The following is a 26,213-nucleotide window of genomic DNA, read 5'->3' on the forward strand; positions in this document are numbered from 1 at the left end:
TTCCAATGAGTTCTTGGACTTCTTTAGGAGAAGGAAGCTTAATGTTTCACTTCTTGGAAAGATGAAGATGAAATTGCTGAGTGTTCAAGCTGTTCTAAATGATTATTTGAAAGACTAGAGCACTTTGCACAGCAAATACACATCCTTCAACTGAAAGAAAGTGTTTTCAACAGTGTTTGGCAAGGCATGATGAGAGAAAGAAACTTAGAGAGTATTTGGTGTCAGAAGATGTTGGTGCAAGTGACAATAAAATAGGAGTGATTGCGATTGTTGGCATGGGAGGGATTGGGAAAACAACCCTTGCTAAACTCCTATACAATGATGATGAAGTTAAAGACAAGTTTGATTTAAAAGCATGGGCATGTGTTTCAAAGGATTTTGATGTTTTCAGGGTCACTAAGACTGTGCTTGAATCGGTTACCTCAAAAACAACAAATACTGATAACTTGAGTACTCTGCTATGCAAACCTTTCCTATCTTCCATTTGACATCTCTTGATAGTGAAGATTGTTGGTCTTTACTTGCTGAACACGCATTTGGAGCAAATAATTCCAGTGAAAGGTCCAACCTAGAAGGACTTGGAAGAGAAATTGTGAAAAAATGTGATGGTTTGCCTTTAGCTGCAGTTGCATTGGGGGTCTTCTTCGCATCAAATTGTCGAAAAATGATTGGAGTAAGGTACTTGAAAGTAACATTTGGGATCTGCCAAATTTGAATGTGCAACCTGCTCTGCTACTAAGCTATCATTTCCTTCCGGCTCCTTTGAAACGTTGCTTTGCTTATTGTTCAATTTTTCCAAAGAACTCAGTCTTAGAAAAAGAGATGGTAGTTCGGCTATGGATCGCAGAAGGCTAGTACATGTGTCAAAAACTAAGAAAATCCTGGAAGAAGTTGGTGACGAATACTTTGATGAACTAGTATCAAAGTCACTAATTCGTCGACAGTCCATGGATGGGAAACGCTTTGAAATGCATGACCTCATCAATGATTTAGCTGCAATGGTTTTATCCGCTTATTGTGTCAGGTATGAGGATCAAAAGGCACTTGAAAATCCGAACGAAGTTCCACATTTCACATTTGTCATACAACATAAGTTGGTATGACTATTTCAATAAATTTAATTCCTTTTAATCTCCAAACTTTATCCGGGTTTGTTGTTAGCAGACAGCAAAATGGATTGAAGGTGGGAGAATTGCAAAAATTTCCCAATTTGCAGGGGAAGCTCTGCATTTCAAAGCTACAAAACATTGTTAACCCCTGTGATGCTTCACAAGCCAATATGAAGAAGAAAGAACAAATTGAAGATCTATCATTAGAATGGGATAGCTGCACTGCTCAAGAGTCCCAACATCTTGTATTGGAGCACCTGCAGCCTTCAACAAACTTGAAGAAACTAACTATCAAATTCTATGGTGGAACCTGGTTTCCGAAACTGGTTAGGTGATTCCTCATTTGCAAACATGGTGTATTTGTGCATCCGAAGTTGTCACTATTGTTTGTTACTACCACCTGTTGGACAGCTTCATAATCTTAAAGAACTCATCATATTTGATATTATCTCAGTGAAGACTATTGGTCCTGAATTTTATGGATCTTGTTCTCCTTCATTTCAATCATTTCCCTTAGGCTCTCTCCCTGTGCACAAGTAGCTCTACTTTATAGAATGTAAGAATCTGAAATCATTTTCAATTTCAGAAGAAGAAGATGCACCCCAGTGTCTCACATTTCTTCAAGGTTTCTACATTCTAGAATGTCACCGAACTTGAATCATTTCCTCATCTTGGATTGCCAACTCCTAAGCTTAGACGTTTTTGGGTGTCATATTGCAACAAGCTTAATTCACTACCAGAACCGGTTAATGCTCTTGTTGGCCTTCAAGAATTGACAGTTCTTAACCTCCCAAGTATGCAGTTTTTTGCAAATGAAGGTCTTCCTATAAATACCTTTCCATATTACGTCTTTATTATTTCAATTCTTTTAGCACCTATAAATACATTTCTGTATTGTATCATTCCACACAACTTGAATACACATAAACCTTTTTTTTACTGCTCTCTCTTACCCTTTCTAACAGAAATATTATGAATGTGTAGAGTCATATCCTTATAACTCCATTGACTCTTGAATTTTACTTGTTTCATAGATTGTAGGAAACTATTTGTGAACCATGCTTGTGGAGTTGTGGGAAACTTACTGTAACTTGAAGCAGAGGATAATATTCTCTATCGGATTTTGGTGTTTGTTTTAAGAGAAGCTCACAGCAAATAATGGTGCAACCTCATGCAGCCAAGTTCAGCTCATGCATGCATGGTTGGCGTGACTAAATTAAGTAGATGATAGTTGTAGAGTTAGTTATTGTTACTTGCCACGTAGGATCAGTTAGTTAGAGGCTAAGTTAGTTGTAGTTTTCTGCTATATAAGCCACGTGTATCAGCTAGTTTCATTTGAGATCTTTCACTTTAGATTGAGTTTATTCATCAATTCCATTTAATTTCTTCTCTCAATTCTCTCCAATTTATTGTGCTGTTCTGCTTCACTCACCAATCTTAAAGCATATTATCAATATGTCATTGTTTTTATATAATCATTAAATGTTTTATTTTGTGAAAGAAAAACTATAAGTAGACTATGATTTTTGTGAACAATGTAGATAATGGGCCCAATAAAGTAAAAACATATTACACTTTTAAATTGTCCATCTAAATTTTAATATTAAAATAACCATCCGCACACCCAGTGAATTAAACATCTGTTGTTCATATTATTCAAAATAATCATCGGTTACCTAGCCATTACCCTTTGTGAAATTTTAATTTCTTTATATTTTAAACTCTCTAAACTATCCCTTTTCAAGCAAACTTATTTAATTAGACTTTTTTTTTCTCAAAACCGATTTTGACGTCAAAATATCCATAAAACATAAAAAATCTCACAAAACCAAATAAAAAATATTATTATTATACAAAAATAGTGATATATTTGCAATATATTTGTGTTAGTGATAATAGAACCAGAAAAAGAATATCTTCAAACTTTGAACATTTATTACATGGGAATGGATTTGTAGTTAGCAAAGTAGCAGGTAAAATTGAAGATAGACACCATGAGTTGCTAAATGAAGCCGAGGTGGTAGCAGTTGCTGCAGAGAAAGAAATTCATGTTATGATGATGATGATCATGACGCTTGCTTTTAATGGTTAATTACAAATAATCAATGCTGGTTTAGCTAATCAGTTTAATTTATTTCATCTGTTTATGATTAACTGTATACAGGTTTTTATGATTGGTTCTGGTTTGTATTACTCAATTAGTGTTGGACACAAAAACAAGTATCTTTTATACACAATAGTAAATATTTAAATTTTTATGTTTTTACTTGCTTAAGAAATGCGCATTTAAAGACCATCTCCCAGAAAGAAATATATGCTTTTAAGAGAATTTGATTTACATGTGAGTTGTGATTGTTGACTTTAGGAAATTCATTTCGTTAAAAGCACAATAGTAACTAAATGGTTGTTGAAGGATTAAATGATTTAGTGATTTTAGACACAAACTTGACTGTTAAGGTGGATTAAGTACGTACGTGAATCTAAATGTGGTTTAAACAAAAGTAGTAAAATATTATTTTAATGAAGAATCCGTATTTTTTATGTTTCATTAAGGTGGTTCAGTTACTAGTAGAAGTATAATGGGAGTACTTGTACATCTTAAAAATATGTGATCTTGTGTAGTTTTTTTTTTTTTTTGGTTTTTTTAAGTCTTTGGCTCTTTTATATATATATATATATATATATAAAGAACAAAGAAACAAAAAAGAGTGCTGATGTGGATGTGCAATGCACTTCCACTCAACTATATCTTTTTGTCATTAGATAGTTATTAAAAATTGACCTACCAAAATGATTTGTATATCAATTAATCATTATTAATATACAATTATCCACTAATTTTGGTCTTTCTATTTCATCATGGTAAGGTAATCGAATAGTACGATTTTAATTTAGTATATATATATATATATATATATATATATATATATTATTTCATTTAATATTAGTAGCATATTCATAATATATTTTAGTATCAAGATATTAAATAGAATTATTAATTTAATTTTAAAAAATAAAAATTAAATTTGTTATTATACAAAAAATTTTACTATATATCAAATAATGTGTTTATTAGTTTTCACTTTATTATAAAAATTATCTAAATCATAATACTAATAATATATCATAAGATTATTATTATTAATGAATTAATCATATTTTAATATTTATTATTTATGTATTTAAAAATTAGATTTGAGAATTATTTATTTAGTTTTATAATAAATAATATTTTTTAATTTGAATAATTTATTAATTAGTTTATACTTATTATACCATATATTCAATAATTTATTGAAAAAATATTAATATAGTGAATAAAAAAATAATTTGAAAAGGATATTGTTTAAAAAATAAAGACAAATAAACTCCTAATTAATTTGAATTTAGAGATAATTAAGTTTTGGTTCATTTTTAAACTTGACACGTCAACATTTTTTGTTTAGAATTGACAGAAAAATACTCACAAAGACTTTGTGTCACAGAAATAGAAGATAGAAATTGAAGCAGATCGATTTTATATTGAGGAGTTATTCCAAAAAAATGAACAACGTTGTCATTTTAAAAAAATGAACAAGACCGAGTTGATAGTTCACTCTGTGGTGTGGTGGATGCTTGTTTTTATTGGGCCTCATAGGCCTTCACAAAAAAAAGATAATGAAAAGTTGAAAAGTAAAAACGGTGTTGAAGAAGTTAGTGCCTCTGTAGATGAAACTTGGGATAAATGGTAAATTTGTTAGTGTGTGTTTGGATTAGAGTTGGTCAAATTGGAGTTTGAATGAAAGTGATTTTATAAAATTGATTTTGGATAAAAGTGAGTTTGTGTCAACATAATTTATGTTTGGCAATTCTATATTAAAATTGATTTTGATAAAATGAAAATGTTTAGATAATATTAGTTAAAATCACTTTTAGATAGATAATTAATTAATTATTAAAAAAGTATAATATTAAATTATAATATTATTTTTTAGTATATTTAATCTTTTTTTTATACTCTTTTTAGTATATTTTTATATAGTATTTTTTATAAAATTCTATTTTGATTTGTTATAATTTTTTACTATTATAATAAAAATTAATATTTATTTATTAAATTAAAAATAACATATAAAATAATATATTTTAATACTCTTTATGAGTATTTTCAATAATCTTATTTTATTTGTTGTTTATGATTCTAACTTTTTACCAAATATATTTATATTATTATTTATCATTAATTTTTTATTTAATTTATCATTTTTAATAGGAACAATAATACATATTATAACAAATTAGAATAATAAATAGTGAACAAAAATTACAATAATAAATTTTACAATGTTAAACAAAAAAAATTCTATAATTCTTTTAGTATTCTCAATATTCTTTTATTTAGTATTATTTTGAACTGTAAAATTTTATTACTTATGATTCTATTATTATGTATGATCAATTTTTTATTTAATTTGTCATTTTTAACAAGATCAATAATTCATATTATAACAGAATTACAATAACAAATTTAATAAAAAAAATCAAAATATAAAAAAAGTACTAAAAATTGAAAAAAAATTTGATAATATTTAAAATGAGTTGAAACAAATTTGAAATTTGGAAAAAACTAATAACGATCATCAAAGGTTAACACACGTTAAAGTGAAGGCAGAAGCAACAATTTTTTTGCTTCCAGTAAACGCGCTTTTAGTATGCAAAATCACTTCTGCGTTTAAAGGAAAAAAGTGGTTGTCAAACATTAAAATATAGCGTTCAAAGAACTTCAACACACTTTTATTCTCTTTAACGTGTTTGGCAAACACATCCTTAGTCTCCATGCGCATCCATATTCAAAACATAAATTTAACCCATGTGAGTATTAAAAAAAGCCATGTGGTAGAATATAGAAATTTATACAGTTGTGTATGGGTGAGTAAATGCATGAATTTATTATGTAATTCTAAATTAAAGGTTTTTTAATTTATTTTACCAAAAAAAAAAAGAAGAAGTTAGATATAAAAGTTTTTTAATTTAATAGCTTAGTTTCTATATAAACGAATCTTCTAATTAGATATAATTTTATTATTTGAAATTTTCTACTTGTCTCTAAAATTCAGTTTTTGATCCGCTTTTTTAAGAATTTTTTATTATTTAATTAATTTGAATATCCACTTTTTTGTATCAGTTATTCAAAATATAAAAAAAATTATTTATTTTTTATTTTATATTGATGCGTTTGAAAAATTCTAAAATTAAATTGATGATGATTAAATATTATTAAAATAATTAATTATAAAATTATTAAATTTATCTTTCAATTAATATTTGTTAATTAATAATTTTGTGTGGCAGATTTATGAACTCACCTTTCAAATAAAAAGAAAAAGAAATTGCACAAAAAATGGCTGCTGGTGACTTCACGTACATGGAGTTCATGTCGCAACTATCCATTTTGCAAATTTCAAAGAATAAAATTCATTATTATATAGATACATGCATACACACATTTATCTATTATATTATATAAAAATCGGATTTTTGACACTTAATGATGGAGCTGATGTGACATACTTTTGAGAGTGTTTTTTGATTTATTTTTTTAACTCATTAAATACAAGTTATTACGATAAACTAATTATATCAACTAATTGATTTGATTAGATATTTAAATATCATATAATTTATTATAATTTATATCAATTTAATTTGGTAGTATTTTCTAATTTACTTATTTTAATATTTTGTTAGTATTTTTTAATTTATTAAACCAAATTTATTATGTGTACTAATAAATTAATTTGATTAATTTATTAGTCATTAAAATAATAAACCTATGAATAAAATAGGCAACTAAGATATTTTCAACTAAAAATTAAATCAAATCAAATCAAATATATTAAGCTAAATTTAAATCATGTGAATTAAGCACTAAATTAAAATAAGATAATTTCTTACTTATTCAAGTTGAGTGCAATAAATACAAATTAATTTTGTTAGATAATCATAGTTGTCTGGTTTACTATATTTTTATCGTTCTTACTATTTCAACTCTTTTTTTCTTCTTTTTTTTTTTCTATATGTATAATTTTCTTTATATATAAATGTATCCAAAATGAGAAATTCAAAGTATTTTATTGATTGTTTGTTTGATGAATATATCTCAATTTGGGTATTCTACTACTGTGGATGGAAGTTGACCTGTAGTAATTCAAAGTAGCCAATGTATTTTTTTATAGTATTAGATAGAAGAATATTTGTTAAAATGAATATACCCATTGTAATGAATTCTTTTCAATTGTTATATTTTTATATCAGTCGTGTAAATTCTTTGAAGGCACAAGATAATAAATAGGTTGACTTTAATATCATTAGAAGCTAAATTTAATGGTTCAAATAAGCACCACTAATTATGTTGAAAAAATAATTTTGTAATAATAATGTGATTTATATATTAATTTTTTGAGTAAATTTATTTCAAAATGTAAAAATTAGACTCAATTACGTTAAAATTTTAGAGGTAGTATAGAATTTGACAACAAAATTAACATTTATTAAGAAAATAAATTTATTTATGGCTATTTTCTAACTATAAATAATAACAAGACTTATAAAAAATATTAATGTCATCATTTTTATTAATTAAATCATAATATTAGGTAGTTGATAGTTTTATAGGCAGAAATTATTAAGTAATGATGTAAAAATTAGCAACGAATAAGCAATAAGGATTCAGAAAAAATCTATTATATAATACCAATTTTATAATTAAAATATATCACAATTCACGTATCATATTCTCATATATTCTATTTATTATATATTCTATTTATATAAAAATCAGGTTTTCGCACTTAATGATGGAGTTGACGTGACATGCTTATGAGAGTGTTTATCGATTTGTTTCTTTTAACTCACTAAATATAATTTATTATGATAAATTAACTATATCAACTAATTAATTTGATTAGATATTTAAATATCACATAATTTATATGAATTTGATTTGGTAGTATTTTTTAATTTATTTCTTTTAATGCTTTGTTAGTATTTTTTAATTTATTTGTTTAATTATTAAAATAATAAATTTATGAATAAAATAGGTTTTTGAGATATTTTTTACTAATAATTAAATCAAATCAAATCATATATATCGAGCTAAATTTAGATCATGTGAATTAAGGACTAAATTAAAATAAGATTATTTTTTACTTACTCAAATTGAATGCAATAAATAAAATTAATTTTGTTAGATAATCATGATCTTCTGGCCTTCTATATATAGATAGCCACGCAAAATTATACGAATTACATAAAAAAATATTTTTTAAAATGAATATACCCATTGTAATTAATTTTTTGTCAATCTGTTATCTCTTACCTAACAAATAATATCCATGTTAAATATATTATTTTCATCAGAAGTCATACATAATTGATTGATAATTTTATATATAAAAATACTCATGTGGTAACTAAATACCATATTGTTATCTCACTAAAGTTAATTCTCCTATAATTATGTGAATATATAGCACTATCATATGAAAATTGATTGAATTACATTTATTTTCAACAAGGTAGGTGATTTTTTAGGCCTAATCACGGTCAGAGTTAAGGAAAATTTGAAAAATGCTAACAATACAAATACTTTTTATTTTTAATACCCAATAATAAATATATAAATTAAAATTAATATTGTTTCGTACAAAATTATAAAATGTATAGCATACTCAAAACATATCCAATTCGTATTAACTGTCATTGTTTATGAGTTACATTATCATAAATCTGGTTATTAAAAAAGATTAAAATTAACTTAAATATACACAATATTATTTCATGCTTTTCGTTTTTATTTTATTATTGATATGGTCACCATAAATACGAGCTATAACTCGGCCTCATAACCGTTACTGGCAGCCACCATAACTCGTCATTTGTCGTTATTGCTCGGCCCTTATGAGCTATAACTCGGTGACATCAATACTCTTATCATAACCGACGTCTCAAACGGTATGATAAAGTCGGTTACGAAATCAATCATCACAGAAACCGACAATTTATCACCCAGAATGTAACGGACGAAGAAATATCTATAAAGGAAAGGTAAAGTATCTTTTTGAAGGACAATTCTGAACTTAACACCATACCGACTTAAGCATTGGAGTGCCTTTGCAGGTACACTCCACCCCCCTTTGTATTGCTCGTGCTCCCACACCTACAACGAACATAAGGAACTCGAATTCTGAGAGACGAACGTTCAAGCCTTGCAGCACATAGCTCGGCTGATCTCGAGGAGTTGAAGCCGATCTATTTCCCAGGCAAGATCAATTGGCGCCCACCGTGGGACCGAGGAAATCATATTTTTTCTTTTGGTCCCATCACCTCCATCTGCATCCATGGCTGACGCACCGCCTCCTTCACTGTCCGAACTCATACGAATGGTAGCTGAGCTACAACAAGCTAATCAACGAATGGTTGACGAGAACCAAATAATGGCTGCCCAAATTGCTGAACTAAATCATGCTCGGATCGAGCACAACGATGCTCATCGCCAGTAGGCAGAAGATGAGGAACATCAATCCCAACCGACTCATGTTTTAGAAACCGCTCGACGCGAGGAGCAGCAGCCCGAAGATGAAAAAGAAGAGTCCGACGACCCTGTAGGCCCCTTCACAGAAGAAGTAATGAACTTCGAACTGCCGAAGAGGTTCACTCTGCCGCTGACCCTCACGCCTTATGATGGACTCGGAGACCTGAGGAAGTTTCTAAAGAAATTCCGATCAATAATGATCGTCAATGGTGCATCAGATACAGTTTTATGTCGTTGTTTTCCGAATTATTTAGACGGCCCTGCACTTGATTGGTTGTGTGCTTTGCCTGCAGGTTCCATTTCGCGTTTTCACCAGTTGGCGAAGTTATTTGAAGAGCATTTCGCCGGATCCGCAATATACTTGCACGATTCCGATTACTTGAACACTATCAAGCAAGGACCAAACGAAAGCTTAAAGGACTACATGACCCGCTTTACCAAGGTCGCGATCAGCATACCAGACCTCCACCCCGAGGTCCATCTGCATGCAATTAAAAGCGGTCTCCGACCCTGAAAGTTCCAGGAGATGATCGCAGTAGCAAAACCGAAGACTCTAGCAGAATTTCAGGAGAAAGCAAAAGGACAAATTGATATCGAGGAGCTCAGACAAGCTCGGAAGTCTGACAAGTCACACTTTCGCGAAGAAGATAAGAACTCAACAATTAAGAAAAGTTTTAAACTAACACCTCGATTTGATTCTTATACGCAGTTTAACACTAAGAGAGAAGACATAATCAAAGAGATCTTGAACTCAAAACTAATCAAGCCACCGAGAAAGGCCGGCACGTACCAAGATGCAAAGAACGTGGACAAATTGAAGTACTGCGCTTTCCACCAGAAACACGGCCACAATACCGATGATTGTGTGGTCGCCAAAGATCTTTTGGAACGACTAGCAAGACAAGGACACCTAGACAAATACATTGGTGGTCACATCCAAAAACGCGGCCCTAGCTCTACAACAAGCGACCTCTCTGAACAACACCGAGGAAAAGAGAAGGCATCTTCAAGCCAATATGAAAGACCACGAGGTATAATCAATTGTATTTCAGGAGGATACGCAAGTGGAGGATACTCAAACTCGGCAAGGAAAAGATCGTTCAGAGCAATATGCTCGGTAAACGGACCGCACCAAGATGTAGCAATCACTAATCCACAACCAGAAGTCACTTTCACACATGCCGACTTCAACTCCAAAATACAAAATTTGGACGACCCTGTGGTAATCACCCTTCAGCTAGGGGATCTATTAGTGAAAAAAGTACTCTTGGATCCCGGGAGCAGCGCCAATGTTCTGTTTTACTCCACATTTCAAAGGATGAAGCTCAGCGACAACATGCTACAGTCCACAGGAGGAGACTTGGTCGGCTTCTCAGGAGAACGAGTTCCAATACTCGGATCAATGTGGTTACAAACCACACTGGGTGAGCACCCTCTTTCAAAAACTAATGATATTCAATATTTAGTAGTCGATTGTTTCAGCCCATATAACCTTATTCTCGGCCGACCTTTTTTGAATAAGTTCGGCGCCATTGTGTCTACAGTTCATCTCTATGTAAAGTTTCCACTGCAGGACGACCAGGTTGTAACAATCCATGGAGATTATAAAGAGGCACGACAATGTTACAACATCAGCATGAAATTCCAAAACCGCTCAACGCAACAAGTCAACAATGTCAACCTCAAACAAAAGGAACACACACTAGCCGACCTGGACCCAAGAGCTGATTTTCTCGAGCGCCCAAAACCCTCTGATGACCTACAAAAAGTGTATTTCAATAATGACCCTAACAAATTTACATATGTAGGTACCTCAATCAACACATCTGAGTTACATGCCATAACAACCTTCCTGCAAGAACATGCCGACCTTTTCGTATGGACACCATCAGACATGTCCGGCATCGACCCACAGATTATCAGTCATAAACTAGCAATAAACTTGGCAGTCCGACCAGTGCAGCAGAAGAAACGAAAACTCGACGAAGAGAAAAAGAGAGCGTCACTAGAAGAAACACAAAAGCTCATCAACGCCGAATTTATCAAAGAGATTAGATTCACCACCTGGTTAGCCAATGTGGTAATGGTAAGAAAACAAAACGGTAAGTGGTGCATGTGCGTCGACTTCACTGATTTAAACAAAGCATGCCCAAAGGATTCTTACCCTCTACCATCCATAGACTCTTTAGTAGATACTGCATCAGGCTACACTACTTTAAGTTTTATGGATGCGTATTCAGGGTATAATCAAATACTCATGCACCCCTCCGATCAAAATAAAACAGCTTTTATCACTGATTTCGGTAACTATTGTTATAAAGTTATGCCATTTGGATTAAAGAACGCAGGTGCAACTTACCAACGCCTTATGGATAAAGTGTTCGCCAAACAAATCGGCAGGAATATCGAAGTATATGTGGATGATATGGTTGCCAAAACAAAAATCGGACATAATCACATCAGCGACCTTACAGAAATATTCGGCCAGATCCGCCAGTACAACATGCGTCTCAACCCCGAGAAATGTGCATTCGCCGTTCAAGGGGGGTAAGTTTTTGGGTTTTTTGCTAACATGCAGGGGAATAGAGGCAAATCCAGACAAATGCCGAGCAGTGCTGGATATGGCCAGCCCTAAAACAGTCAAAGAAGTTCAACGCCTCACAGGACGACTTGCCGCACTTTCCAGATTTGTTCCTTGCCTAGCTTCAACTTCTATTCCTTTTTTCCAAACAATTAAAAAGAAAAATAAATTCGAATGGAACGACGATTGTGAGAAAGTCTTTTCAAAATTAAAAACAACTCTCTCACAACCGCCGATTTTACAAAAACCCTACAAGGGGAAGATTTATTTCTATATCTGTCAGTTACTGATTGGGCGATAAGTTCGGCCCTTGTTACAGAAAGAAACAAAGTTCAGCATCCGATATACTTTGTCAGCAAGACTCTCCAGCATGCCGAGCTCAATTATCCAAGGATTGAGAAGCTCGCACTGGCACTAATATTCTCGACGCGACGTCTCCGACCTTACTTCCAGAGCTACGTTATCCACGTCAGAACCGATCACCCGCTAAGACAAGTGTTACACAAACCAGAAATTGCAGGACGACTCATAAAATGGGCAGTCGAACTATCTGAGTTCGATATCAGATACCAATCCAGAGGACCGATCAAGTCTCAATTTCTGGCAGATTTCATCGCCGAGCTTACAATACCATCCGAAGAAGATCATGCAAAACAATGGACCTTATATGTAGACGGCTCTTCAAATAATGGGGGCTGTGGGGCAGGAATTCGTCTGGAGGCCGAAGACGGATTCATATTGGAACACTCAATAGATTTAGCTTTCAAAGCCAGCAACAACCAATCCGAGTATGAAGCACTGCTCGCTGGACTCCGACTTTGTTTAGATCTCCAAATCTCGACGATCAAGGTATATTGTGATTCTTTGTTAGTGGTACAGCAGGTAAACAACCTTTTTCAGGTAAAAGATCCTCTACTCTCTAAATACCTGTTATTAGTAAAAAAATTATCAACAAAATTTGCCAAATTTAAAATAGAACATGTTCCGAGGGTTACCTGAAACTGGAGGTCGATCTCGGAGGAGATCTTCTGTTCTGGTCGGAGATAACGTGTCTGGCTGGCTGATGGCAGCCGGAGCTGTTGTGTCCGACTTGTTGGACTTGCTGCACTGCTGATCCTGGGCCACCGGAGGGTGGGGGGTACCTGCAAGAGACTCCGATGCTTAAGTTAGCATGGGTATTAAACAGGTTTATTGTAGAATCAGAGTATGAGTTATACCTGGGTACTCCAGTGTATTTATAGTAGCGTGGGCTGACCTTTCTGAGAAGATAAGTTAGTTATCTTATCTTATCCTATCTTATCTTGAGTGAAGTCAGCTTATCTTCAAGGGAACCACCTTTATCTCTATAGGCCGGGATTGCCTTTGGATTCTGGGTCGTATTCCTCTATTTGGGCCCTTTTATTGGGCTTCCTCTATTTGGGCCCTTTTATTGGGCTTTGCTGTCGATTTGGCCGAGTTCTTCGTAAAGAAGTCGGTCCGCTTGACCTGAACAGGTCGGTCGCTTCGCCACTGAACATCCCGGTTCTGACAGTTCGGCACCGGGTATGAACAGTGCCCCTGCTTGAGCTCGGTCTTCTTTTTGAGGCTGAGTTCTTGACTTCGGTCCTTCTTTAGTGAAGCCGAACTCAAGCATTTTGTCGATTCCTTTGTAGAAGCTTTTTTGAATGTAGAACGTTTTTTCCTCTAAAAGCGCGCGCTTTTATTTCGGCGCTTTTGAAACGTGCGTGGGTTTAATGCTTTCATTTAATTTTAACATTAATTGCCTCGTTTCCTTTTTGGTTCTTTATTTTGATTTTTGAAAACCCCAGAGACGGTTTCTCTCCCTCGCCCTTTTCGTAACTTCTTCGCACTTATTCCTTCGTTCTCTGCTTTTTACCCTTACTTCAATTTTTCTTGCGTTGCGGCGTCTGAAGCTTCTGTTTTCTCCTGGAGTTTCGCGTTTCTTTCCGCGATACTACTTCTGTTTGTACTTTCTGCTTGTGAGGGGGCGATTCCGGATTTCGTCTTTCATCCTCAATTTGCTGCTTTTTCCAGGTTGGTACCAATAGAAAATCTGCGTCCATTCCTTGTTTTGTTTGGAGATTTCTTTTTCGTCCGATTCTGAAAAAGTTTGCACCTTTGATGATTTCCTCTTGGTGTGCTTTGATTTTTGAAATGCTTTTTGCTTGGTAAACTGTAATTTCTGTGTTTTATTGTGATGAAAAAATGTTTGCTGTTTGAATACTTTCTGAGAGATGCTGGGATGCGAGCTGTAGATTTTTCCTGAAAACCTTGCCTGATTATTGCCTCCGAAGGATGCCCCAGGACTTTGGTTTGGGTCTTGGGGTTTTCCTTTTTCTGCGTGTTCGTCTGTATCGTGTTTGAGTTGTTTTCTCCCTTGTCCGAGATGTTTTTAGTAATCTCATCTTTTTTCTTACTTGTAGGATTAGTTGGCCTCATGTCTTCTCGCAATAACATTGTAGAGATGTCTTCCAGAGTTCCCGAGGGAATGTCCGATTGGCTGGACTCCCTTGTCTTATTGTGTGTTTCCATTGTGGATGCTGAATTTTGCACAGAGCTGAGGAAGCGCCATAGGATTTGTGGTAGTAGTGCCCGCGAAGGGGATTATGAGCTTGTTGCTCCTAATTCTGATGAGAGAGTTTGTTTTCCGACCTCTGTTGAGGGGGAGCGTCCTTCCTTCTATGCTTATGAATACTTCTTCAGTCAATTAAACGTTACTTTCCCTTTTACTGCTTTTGAAACCGACTTGTTGTGGTCCTGTAATATTGCTCCATCTCAACTTCATCCAAACTCCTGGGGTTTTATCAAGATATTTCAACTTCTTTGTCAGGAGTTGGACATAACACCTTCTGAAACTCTTTTCCTTTATCTTTTTGTCTCGGCTAAACCTGGAGGCTCCTCCAAAAAGAAAGCTTCCTGGGTTTCTTTCAGGTCGGCCCAGGGGCATAAAGTTTTTGCCATATATGATGAGTCGTTCAAAGATTTTAAGAACTATTTCTTCCGAGTCCGTGCCATTGAGGGGGTTCGCCCCTTCTTTCTTGATGAAAATGATGAACCTGCTTTTCCTCTGGAGTGGCAAAAGAATGTAAGAGTGCCACGTTACACGTGGGAAATGCTTAGTGAGGTTGAGCGGGCCTTTGTGGTCGTTCTTGAAGATTTGTGGGGGAAGCCACCCCATTTGGACACGAAGAGATTTTTAAGTGATCCCTCTTTGGTTCGGGCTGCTTTGGGTACTGTCTGATTTGTTTCTATACTTGCTCCCGAGTTTTACTTCTCCTGTGTTGTAACTTGTCTTCTATGGTTGATTTTGTGTTTTTTTAGAGATGTCGAAGAATAATGATTCTATGAGGGCCTATAAGAAGGCAAAGAAGGCGACCGCAGCTTTAAACATCTCGGCCAAGGCGGCCGGAGAAGGATCTTCTCAGCCTCCAGTTAAACCTCCGATACCGAGTTCTCCCGGGCCGAGGAAAGCAATTCCTACTCCTCGGGTCCGTCTGGTTGATCCTCCACAATCTTCTGTTGCAGCTTCTGGTGCTCCTCCTAGTAAAAAGCAAAAAACCATGGAGCCTTTCAACCCGGATGCTCCTGACTTTGACGCGGTTGAGTTTGTAGACCAACAAATCGGCCTTTATGGTGCTCTTTCAATGGACGACGTGTCGCTTCTTCATCACTTTGATTATATTACCCGGAGTGGTATCAAGTTGGCACACATGGGAGCGGCCCTGTATCAAACTGCTCAAAGTCTTCCTCTCCATGCTACTAAAGCTTTTATGGAGGAGGCCAAACAGGAGTTCGATCGGATGAAGGGCTTGAAGGAGGAGCTGGAAGTGAGGGTGGCCAAGTTGGAGAAAGATTTGGAGAACGAGAAGGGTTGTTCCGCTTCTCTGGATGCTTCTCTAAGACTGGCCAAGGATACGGCTATGAGGCATAAGGACAGTTATGTGACGTCTTACCGAGAGGTGTTGAGTCTGAGAGAAGAGTTGGAGAATGCCCGGGCTAATTATTCTGAACTCCAAGGTCATCTTGTCGGTAGTGTAACTGCTGCCTATGAGAACCTGAAGGAACAAGTTCAGGTTATTGCTCCCGAGGCCGACCTGACCCTTTTTAGCTTGGAGAACGTTGTCAGGGATGGCAAGGTTGTCCCTGATGACGAGGATGAAGATGATGTCGATCCTCCCCCTGTAACCTCTACCAAGGTGTCGACTTCTGCTGCCCCAGCCGAGATTGGTCCTCCCGCTTCTGATCTCGACTGCCAGATTTTGAATCGGGATGACGGTACTGTAGATGCCGTTCCTCTCCAGACTCGGCCTCCGTCTCCTCGGCCTGATGCTGCTAAAAAATCTTCTGATTCTTAGCTTTTATCTTTATTCTGGACATGTAGTTGGCCCGGCTTGTGGGCTTTTTTAAACTCTTTATGTTTTGCTGACACTTTTCCTGTTGCTTGCCTAGCAACTTTTTTTTTTATAAAAACAAATGGTAGCATGCTTTAGCTTCTTTGCGGTAGGTTTTGATTGCCTCCGAGGCTTTTTAACTTTGTGGATGATAACTTTGTCTTTTGTGCTTGACTTGGTATTTCTTTGTCGGAACCCTACAGCTTAACCTCTTTTGGATTGCTTTTGTATTTTGTATTTTGAATCCTTTGTGGTAGGTCTAACTTGATTTTTTGGCTCGTTCTCGCTCTGGTTTATTTCTGACGATTCGTAGCCGGTTCCTTCAAGTTGGTCTTCGAGTTGTTTTCGCAGTCCATTTCCAAGTTATATTTGTAATCCCTTTCCTGGATTTTTGTCAGATCTCTTTTCGGGAGCTATTTTGATAACTTGCTTGTAGTAGGAGTCCGACTTGGTTATATCGGTCTTCTTTAAGTTATTTGTAGTCCTCTTTCTTGGATCTTTGTCAGATCTCTTTCAGGGACTACTTTGATAACTTTTAGTAGTAGTAGGAGTCCGACTTGGTTATATCGGTCTCCTTTTAAGTTATTTGTAGTCCTCTTTCTTGGATCTTTGTCAGATCTCTTTCAGGGACTACTTTGATAACTTTTAGTAGTAGTAGGAGTCCGACTTGGTTATATCGGTCTCCTTTTAAGTTATTTGTAGTCCTCTTTCTTGGATTTTTGTCAGATCTCTTTCAGGGACTACTTTGATAACTTTTAGTAGTAGGAGTCCGACTTGGTTATATCGGTCTCCTTTAAGTTATTTGTAGTCCTCTTTCTTGGATCTTTATCAGATCTCTTTCAGGGACTACTTTGATAACTTTTAGTAGTAGTAGGAGTCCGACTTGGTTATATCGGTCTCCTTTTAAGTTATTTGTAGTCCTCTTTCTTGGATCTTTGTCAGATCTCTTTCAGGGACTACTTTGATAACTTTTAGTAGTAGGAGTCCGACTTTGTCATGTCGGGCCCTTCTAAGTTAAAGTAATCCTCTTTAATAGGGTTGGCCAGACCTCTTTCCAGGGTTTACTTATAACTTGGGTTGACTTGGTCCGACTTCTCTACGTCGGCCAGTCATAAAGTTATTATTTTAGCGATCCGTAAGACCTCGTCAGGTTCTTTTTTAGATCACTTTTGATAACTTCTTGCATTATTCTGTGTTCATCTTTGCCGATTTGTAGAAAGTGGTTGTCATCTCTAGATCGTCCTTTGGGTGAATCGCGTTTTCACCTTTATCGGACGGTTTGTCTTTACCGTGATCGTGCAGTGAAATTGTTTTTCATTTTCTGCCGATCTGTCGCTTTATAATCGGACGATGAATGCTTCAAATTAATGCGTCTTGAAATCTTTGTAGAATATCTCAAATATATTTTATTAAAAGTAAAGGTAGAAATATATACATATAGGATTGTCTGAGTCTCAACTTGGTGCCTCATTAAAAAACCTTTTCAGGAAAAAGAGTGCATCCAATGATGAGATCTTTTATATACTTTTTTCTAACTGTAGTACCTTCTGAGGTTGCAGGCGTGCCATGAGCTGGGAAGCTCTCGTCCGTCGAGTTCGGACAGTCTGTAGTAGCCCTTTCCAAGTACTTCTATAACTCGGTAGGGTCCTTTCCAGTTTGCTGCCAGCTTTCCCTCTCCTGGTCGAGTTGTTCCGATATCATTTCGGATTAGAATGAGATCATTTTCTGTGAAACTTCTCGGCACTACCTTTTGATTATATCTGGAGGCCATTCGGCGTTTTAGAGCTTCTTCCCTGATTCTAGCTCTTTCTTGGATTTCGGGTAACAAGTCGAGCTCTTCTCTCTGAAGTTGGAAGTTTGCTTCCTCATTATAGTGAACTACTCTGGACGACCCTTCCTCAATCTCTATTGGAATCATCGCCTCTGTTCCGTATGCTAATCGGAAGGGGGATTCCTTCGTGGTGGAATGTGGCGTTGTTCGATATGCCCACAGGACCTGTGGGAGCTCTTCTGCCCAGGCTCCCTTTGCATCTTGTAATCTCCGTTTCAATCCAGCTAATATGACTTTGTTAGCAGCTTCGGCTTGTCCGTTGGCTTGTGGATGTTCGACGGAGGTGTATTGGTGCTTTATATTCAAGTCGGCTACTAGTTTTCTGAAGCCTACATCTGTGAATTGGGTGCCATTGTCTGTGGTTATTGAGTATGGAACCCCGAACCTTGTGACAATGTTTCGATATAAGAATTTCCGGCTTCTTTGAGCGGTGGCGTTGGCTAGGGGTTCTGCCTCAATCCACTTTGTAAAGTAATCTACTCCCACTATGAAAAATTTAACTTGTCCTGATCCCTGTGGGAACGGGCCGAGAAGATCGAGTCCCCATTTTGCAAACGGCCAAGGTGAAGTCACGCTGATGAGCTCTTCTGGCGGGGCGATGTGAAAGTTGGCATATTTTTGGCATGGTGGACATGTCTTTACAAATTATGTGGCTTCTTTTTGTAAAGTTGGCCAATAGAATCCTGCCCAGAGTACTTTTTTGGCGAGAGCTCGCGCTCCGAGATGATTGCCACAAATGCCGCTATGTATTTCTTCTAGCACTTCCTTTGTGTTGGAGGTCGGTACGCATTTTAGTAAAGGTATTGAGATTCCTCTTTTGTATAGTATGTTGTTTATGATGGTGTAGTACTGTGCCTCCCTTTTTAACTTCTTTGCCTCCTTTTCTTCTGCGGGGAGTGTTCCTTCTTTGAGGTAGTTGATTATGGGGGTCATCCATCCTTGGTCCTGACTTGTTATGGCCAGGACTTGTTCCTCTTCTGAGATTGATGGGTTTTGCAACATTTCCTGGATGAGGCTTCTATTGTTGCCCCCTGGTTTGGTGCTGGCTAGTTTTGAGAGTGTATCAGCTCGGGCATTTCATTCGCGGGGTATGTGGCAGATTATATATTCCCCAACTTGTCCGAGCAGTTCCTTGGTTTTATCCAAATATTTTTTCATGGTGGGATCTTTGGCTTGGTAGCTCCCCGTTTTTCGTGATGTGACTACTTGTGAATCGCTGTAAATGTTGAGTTTTTGAGCTCCGACCTCTTTAGCCAGCTTCAAACCAGCTAACAGTGCTTCATATTCTGCCTGGTTATTGGAGGCCGGGAACCCGAACTTGAGGGAGAGCTCAACTTGGGTTCCTTGGTTGCTTTCTATTATCACGCCTGCGCCGCTTCCAGTTTTATTTGAGGAGCCATCCACGTAGAGATTCCATTCTATGGGAGTTTCCGGGGTATCTGTGAATTCTGCGATGAAGTCGGCCAGATATTGTGACTTGATGGCCGTCCGAGCTTCATATTAGAGGTCGAACTCTGATAACTCGACTGCCCATTGTAGGATTCTGCCTGCTAAATCTGTTTTCTGCAGTATTCCTTTTATGGGTTGGTTAGTTCTGACCTTAATGGTATGAGCCTGAAAGTAAGGGCGGAGTCGTCGAGATGTTAGGATGAGGGTATATGCAAATTTTTCTATTTTCTGGTAATTCAGCTCAGATCCCTGTAGTGCTTTGCTAATGAAGTAGACGGGTTGTTGCCCATTTTCGTCTTCTCTGACTAGTGCTGAGGCTATCGCTCGGCTTCCTACCGCGAGATATAATATAAGTGGTTCTCCTTCTTGTGGTCGAGATAGGATAGGTGGCTGTCCTAAGAACTCCTTGAAGTCCCGGAAAGCTTGCTCACATTCTGTCGTCCATTCGAACTGTTTTCCCTTTCTTAAAGTAGCATAGAAGGGGAGAGATCTTATCGCAGCTCCTGCTAAGAATCGGGATAGGGCGGCCAATCTCCCGTTGAGTTGCTGTACCTCTTTGACACAGGTTGGGCTCTTCATGTTGAGTATAGCTTGACATTTGTCTGGATTTGCCTCAATTCCCCTTTGTGTGAGCATGAAACCCAAGAATTTGCTTGCTTCAACTGCGAAGGTGCATTTTGCGGGGTTGAGTCGCATGTCATGTTTCCTTATAGTGTCGAATACTTGGGACAGGTCGAACAGTAATGTATTTTCGTTTTATGTTTTTATCAACATGTCATCCACATAGACTTCCATGATTTTCCCGATGTGAGCAGAGAAGACTTTATTCATTAGCCTTTGATAAGTAGCTCCCGCGTTCTTGAGACCGAAAGGCATCACGATGTAGCAGTAGTTCGCCTTTGGTGTTAAGAACGATGTTTTTTCTTGATCTGGTGGATACATGGGGATTTGGTTGTATCCTGAATAGGCGTCCATAAACGATAGGTATCTATATTCGGAGGAAGCATCTACCAGAGCGTCAATACTTGGGAGTGGATATGGATCTTTTGGGCAGGCTTTGTTGAGATCGGTGTAATCGGTACACATGCGCCACTTCCCGTTTGATTTTTTCACCAAAACGACGTTGGCTAGCCATAGTGGGTACTTGACTTCTCTTATGAATCCTGCCTCCAGTAGCGTTTGTACTTGTTCTTCCACAGCTCGGGATCGTTCTGATCCGAGTTTTCTTCGCTTCTGCTGCACCGGCCGAGATCCTGGATAGACCGCCAACTTGTGGCACATTAACTTAGGGTCTATGCCTGGCATGTCTGCTGCTTTCCATGCGAAGAGGTCGACATTATCTCGCAGGAATTGTATCAGTGAGTTTTTTGAGTCTCCGCTTAGGACCGTGCCGATATTAGTTGTTTTATCCGAGGTGTCTCCAATCTGAACCTTCTCTATCTCACCTTCTGGGTGTGGACGGAGTTCCTCTCGACGCTGAGCTCCGCCAAGCTCAATTGTATGAAACTCTTCTCCTCTTCCTTTGAGGTTTAAGCTCTCGTTATAATAGCGACGTGCCATCCTTTGATCTGCTTTTACCGTGGCTATCCCCTCTGTAGTTGGGAATTTCATGCATAGATGTGGGGTTGAGACTATTGCGCCGAGTTGATTGAGTGTTGTCCGACCTATGAGAGCATTGTAGGCTGAACTTACGTCGACTACAATGTAGTCTATTTTGAGGGTCCTAGATTGGTTCCCTTTTCCAAAAGTAGTGTGTAGCGATACGTATCCCAACGGTTGTATCGGGGTGTCTCCTAGTCCAAACAGATTGTTCGGGTATGCTCTAAGTTCCCTTTCGTCTAAGCCGAGTTTGTCGAAAGCTGTCTTGAATAAGATGTCGGCAGAACTTCCTTGGTCCACTAGTGTGCGGTGTAGATTGGCATTTGCCAGTATAATTGTGATGACCATGGGATCGTCGTGTCCCGGAATGATGCCGGATGCGTCCTCTTTAGTAAATGTTATCGCCGGGATGTCGGGTGCTTCCTCCTTTCCCTCAATGTGGTATAATTCTTTGAGATATCTCTTTCGGGATGATTTGGAGATCCCACCTCCTACGAATCCGCCATGTATCATGTGGACGTGTCTTTCTGGTGTCCGAGGTGACCGTTCAGTTCGTCCATCATCTTCGTCTCTCCATCTTTTTCTTTGGTCATCATCCCGGGTGGCCAGGAATCGATCTAATTTTCCTTCTCTTACCAATTTTTCTATGATGTTTTTCAAGTCGAAGCATTCGTTGGTAGAGTGCCCTCGAATTCGATGGTATTCACAATATTCCTTCCGATTTCTTCCTCCCCTTTTGCCTTTGAGTGGTCGTGCTGGGAGAATCTTTTCTGTATGGCAGACTTCTTTGTATACGTCGACCAGGGATGCTTTGAGAGGAGTGTAGTTGTGGTACTTTTTGATTTTTTCACCCTGTCGATCTTCTTTCCTTTTGGAGTCCTTGTCTTTGTCTCGGTAGGAGGTTCCAGATTTTGAGGTTTCTCCCAGCCGAGCGTTCTCTTCCATGTTGATGTATTTTTCTGCCCGTTCCTGTACTTCGTCTAAGGAGGTAGGATATTTTTTTGATATGGATTGGCTGAAAGGTCCCTCTCGTAAGCCATTGATAAGCCCCATGATGGCGGCCTCTGTCGGTAGACTTTGTATGTCCATGCATGTTTTGTTGGATCTTTCCATGTAGTTGCGGAGGCTCTCCCGATCTCCTTGCTTGATCCCTAGTAAGCTGGGTGCGTGCTTGGCCTTATCTTTCTGGATGGAGAATCTTGCCAGGAACTTTTTGGCCAGGTCGTCGAAGTTTGAGATGGACTTCGGAGGTAAGTTGTCAAACCATCTGATCGCCGTTTTTGTGAGAGTTGTTGGGAAAGCTTTGCAGCGAACGGCATCTGAGGCATCGGTAAGGTACATCCTGCTTCTGAAATTGCTAAGATGGTGGTTGGGATCTGTGGTGCCATCGTACAAAACCATATCCGGAAGCTTGAAATCTTTTGGAATTTTGGTCTTCATAATTTCCCTGGTGAATGGGTCCTGTTCTTTGCGTGAAGTTTCCTCAGGAGTGGTCCGAGGAGCTTTCATTTTGAGGTCGGCCTCTAATTGCTGTAATTTTTCTTCTAGTTCTCGTCGTCGCCGTACCTCTCTTTGCAGATCTTTTCCGAGTATGAGTTATACCTGGGTGCTCCAGTGTATTTATAGTAGCGTGGGCTGACCTTTCTGAGAAGATAAGTTAGTTATCTTATCTTATCCTATCTTATCTTGAGTGAAGTCAGCTTATCTTCAAGGGAACCGCCTTTATCTCTATAGGCCGGGATTGCCTTTGGATTCTGGGTCGTGTTCCTCTATTTGGGCCCTTTTATTGGGCTTTGCTGTCGATTTGGCCGAGTTCTTCGTAAAGAAGTCGGTCCGCTTGACCTGAACAGGTCGGTCGCTTCGCCACTGAACATCCCAGTTCTGACAGTTCGGCACCGGGTATGAACAGAACATATACCACGCGAACAAAATCAAAGGGCAGATATCTTATCTAAACTCGGCAGTACACAGTCCGAGTTATCTACACTGCAACAGTTTACAATAACATCACCCACTGTTACTCTGACCAATGTGTTAAGTGTTACACAGGTAAAGGATTGGAGGGACGACTTTATACACTATTTAAAAACAGGTAATATACCAGAAGGGGTCGAAAACAATAAAAAGTTCCGACGGCAAGCATCTTCTTTCACAATATTCAATGGAACACTGTATCGACGAGGTTATACTCGACCTCTACTCAAATGCCTTAACAACTCGGAAGCTGAGATAGCCTTAGCTGAGGCACATGAAGGAATCTGTGGCACACACACAGGTGCTCGGAGCTTAGCATCAAAGGTCCTCCGAGCTGGATTTTTCTGGCCTACTTTAAAGCACGACAACCAACAAAAAATCCGATCATGCAACAACTGCCAAAGACACGCACCACTGATACACATACCAGCAGAGCAATTACATCATTCAGATATCAGCTGGCCATTTAACCAATGGGATTTAGAAATACTCGGTCCGTTCCCTACGGCACCGGGCCAGGTAAAATTTCTTATTGTTGGCATTGATTATTTCTCCAAATGGGTAGAAATCCAACCTTTGGCAAAAATCGCATCCCAGCAAATGATTTCGTTCGTTTGGAAATACATTGTTTGCCATTTCGGCATACCTCAACATATCATAACTGACAATGGTCGCCAGTTCGCCGATCAGAAATTTCAATCTTTTTTGCAGAACCTCAAAATAAAAGAGCATTTCGCCTCGGTCGAACATCCTCAAACAAATGGACTCGCCGAGGCAGCAAATAAGGTAATTCTACACGCACTTAAAAAGAAGCTAGATGATGCCAAAGGGTTCTGGGCCGAGCTTATACCTGAAGTCCTTTGGGGATATAACACCACCCCACAAACATCAACAAGGGAAACACCGTTCAGACTTGTATATGGCTCCGAGGCTATGATACCCCTGGAAATCTCCCAAAGCTCATTTAGAACACAAGTCGGAAATCAAGAGGAAGCTCGGAGAACCGAACTCGATACCATCGAAGAAGTCAGAGACATCGCAACATTAAGGCAACGAGCAGCACAACAAGCAATAGCTCGCCAATACAACAAAGCCGTTAAAAGCAAATCCTTCATGCAAGGAGACTTAGTACTTCGGAAAACAGAAACTGCTCGGAAACAAACCTCGCATGGAAAGCTCGCAGCAAACTGGGACGGTCCATACCAAATACCAGAAGTACTCGGCAATGGAGCATACAAACTCGAATCAATAGATGGTAAACTACTACCCAATACTTGGAATGTATCTTCCCTAAAGAAATTTTATAGTTAAAAGGCAGGGACAGGCTTGTACTCTTTTTCCTACTACCAAGATTTTTTCCAAAGGGTTTTGCTTGGAGAGGTTTTAACGAGGCTAGCCTACCTGCACCTTTGTATTTAAAAGGTTCAAAAGGACTCCGAATATATAGGAGACGAATATTATCTTATTCTTTATCAAATAACTGTACGGATGATATTATCAATCAAATATAACTCTATCAATACAGCTCAAACAAACGCTAATACTCGTCTAAGCTACAACCTGCCATTATCAAATAACATCATCAGCCACAAGGCCAATAAACTCGGAACACTTTCCGAACAATCGCAAACAGCTTTTACAAAAAGCATCACATTCAAAATTCAAACAAGTCAATTCAACAAAGTTCAAAACACACGAACTAACTATTACATATGCAAAACAAATTTAAACAAGTTTCTAACAAACACATCAAGCATTATCGGCTTCATCTTCTGTGTCCCCATCATCTTCGATCAGCTGACCATCTCGCACTATCTTTCCAGGATCCATACCAGAGAGATCGGCATCTGGTACCAAAAACTTTACCTGCAACCTTGCCCTTTCAAAACCTTCAACAAAAGAATCCAATATCTCATCCGCCTTTTTCTTCTCCATATCCTTAAATTGAGCAGTAACCTCAATAAGCCGAGTTTGCATGTTCGCCAGATCACTTTCTTTTTTCTTCAAATCTTCCACATCCTTAACATAACTTTCTTTAGTCTCCTTCAACAACTTCTCGGTCTCAGTCAAACGCGCTTGAAGCTCAGCAGCAGCACTCTTACTCTTAACCAACTCCTCCTTCAAAACAGAAACCTCTCCTCTTTCCGTAGCAACTCTCTTATACTTCAACTCTTGGCTACGCCTAAGACTTGCAAGGCGCAGGCCAACAACCTAGAGAAAGAAATAAACCAAAATTCATAAGACTCCCAAAGAAAAAGAAAAATAAAGAAACAACAGTCAGCTATTACCTGCATATACTGCCCAATAGCCATGTCTCCAACCTCCTTTGCAAGAGAAACATCAGCCGACGATTGGCAATACTCGTCCACCACAGCCATATAGGGATATTCCTTTTTCCACACCGAAAATGCCTCACTTTGTTCAGAAATTTCATGAAGCCTTTTTTGATTACCCATAAAAGCCTGTATCTCTTCCAGAGGAACCCCTAACTCCTTTTCATCAGAATCATCGGACAACTCAACAAGGTCGGACTTCCTTCTCTTCTTTGCAATCACCTTCCTCCGACCTTGACGAGGCTGAGTAACCTCGCCAGTCCCAACAACTTTCTCAGCATTAGATGACGATACCTCCTTCTCCAGATTCTTATTTTTGAAACGCGTCCTCAGAGACGCAGCTGAAACACCAGGGTATTTACCACCTGCAAAAA

General features: G+C 37.8%; 1 protein-coding gene and 1 pseudogene across 1 annotated transcript; one reads left to right on the forward strand and one right to left on the reverse strand.

Moving 5' to 3' along the window:
* Nucleotides 1-105: 105 nt before the first annotated feature.
* LOC107640991 (putative disease resistance RPP13-like protein 1) lies at nt 106-10,195 on the forward strand (annotated as a pseudogene).
* Nucleotides 10,196-25,255: 15,060 nt separating this feature from the next.
* LOC148565814 (uncharacterized) lies at nt 25,256-25,962 on the reverse strand. The gene is made up of 2 exons (XM_088487698.1): nt 25,795-25,962; nt 25,256-25,717 (listed from the first exon to the last, which is right to left on the reverse strand). Exons 1-2 carry the CDS (start codon nt 25,960-25,962, stop codon nt 25,256-25,258), a joined length of 630 nt encoding a protein of 209 aa, XP_088343824.1.
* Nucleotides 25,963-26,213: the final 251 nt, after the last annotated feature.

Source organism: Arachis ipaensis, chromosome B5, assembly GCF_059453495.1.
Source record: "Arachis ipaensis isolate K30076 ecotype BB chromosome B5, ASM5945349v1, whole genome shotgun sequence".
Lineage (NCBI taxonomy): Eukaryota > Viridiplantae > Streptophyta > Magnoliopsida > Fabales > Fabaceae > Arachis > Arachis ipaensis.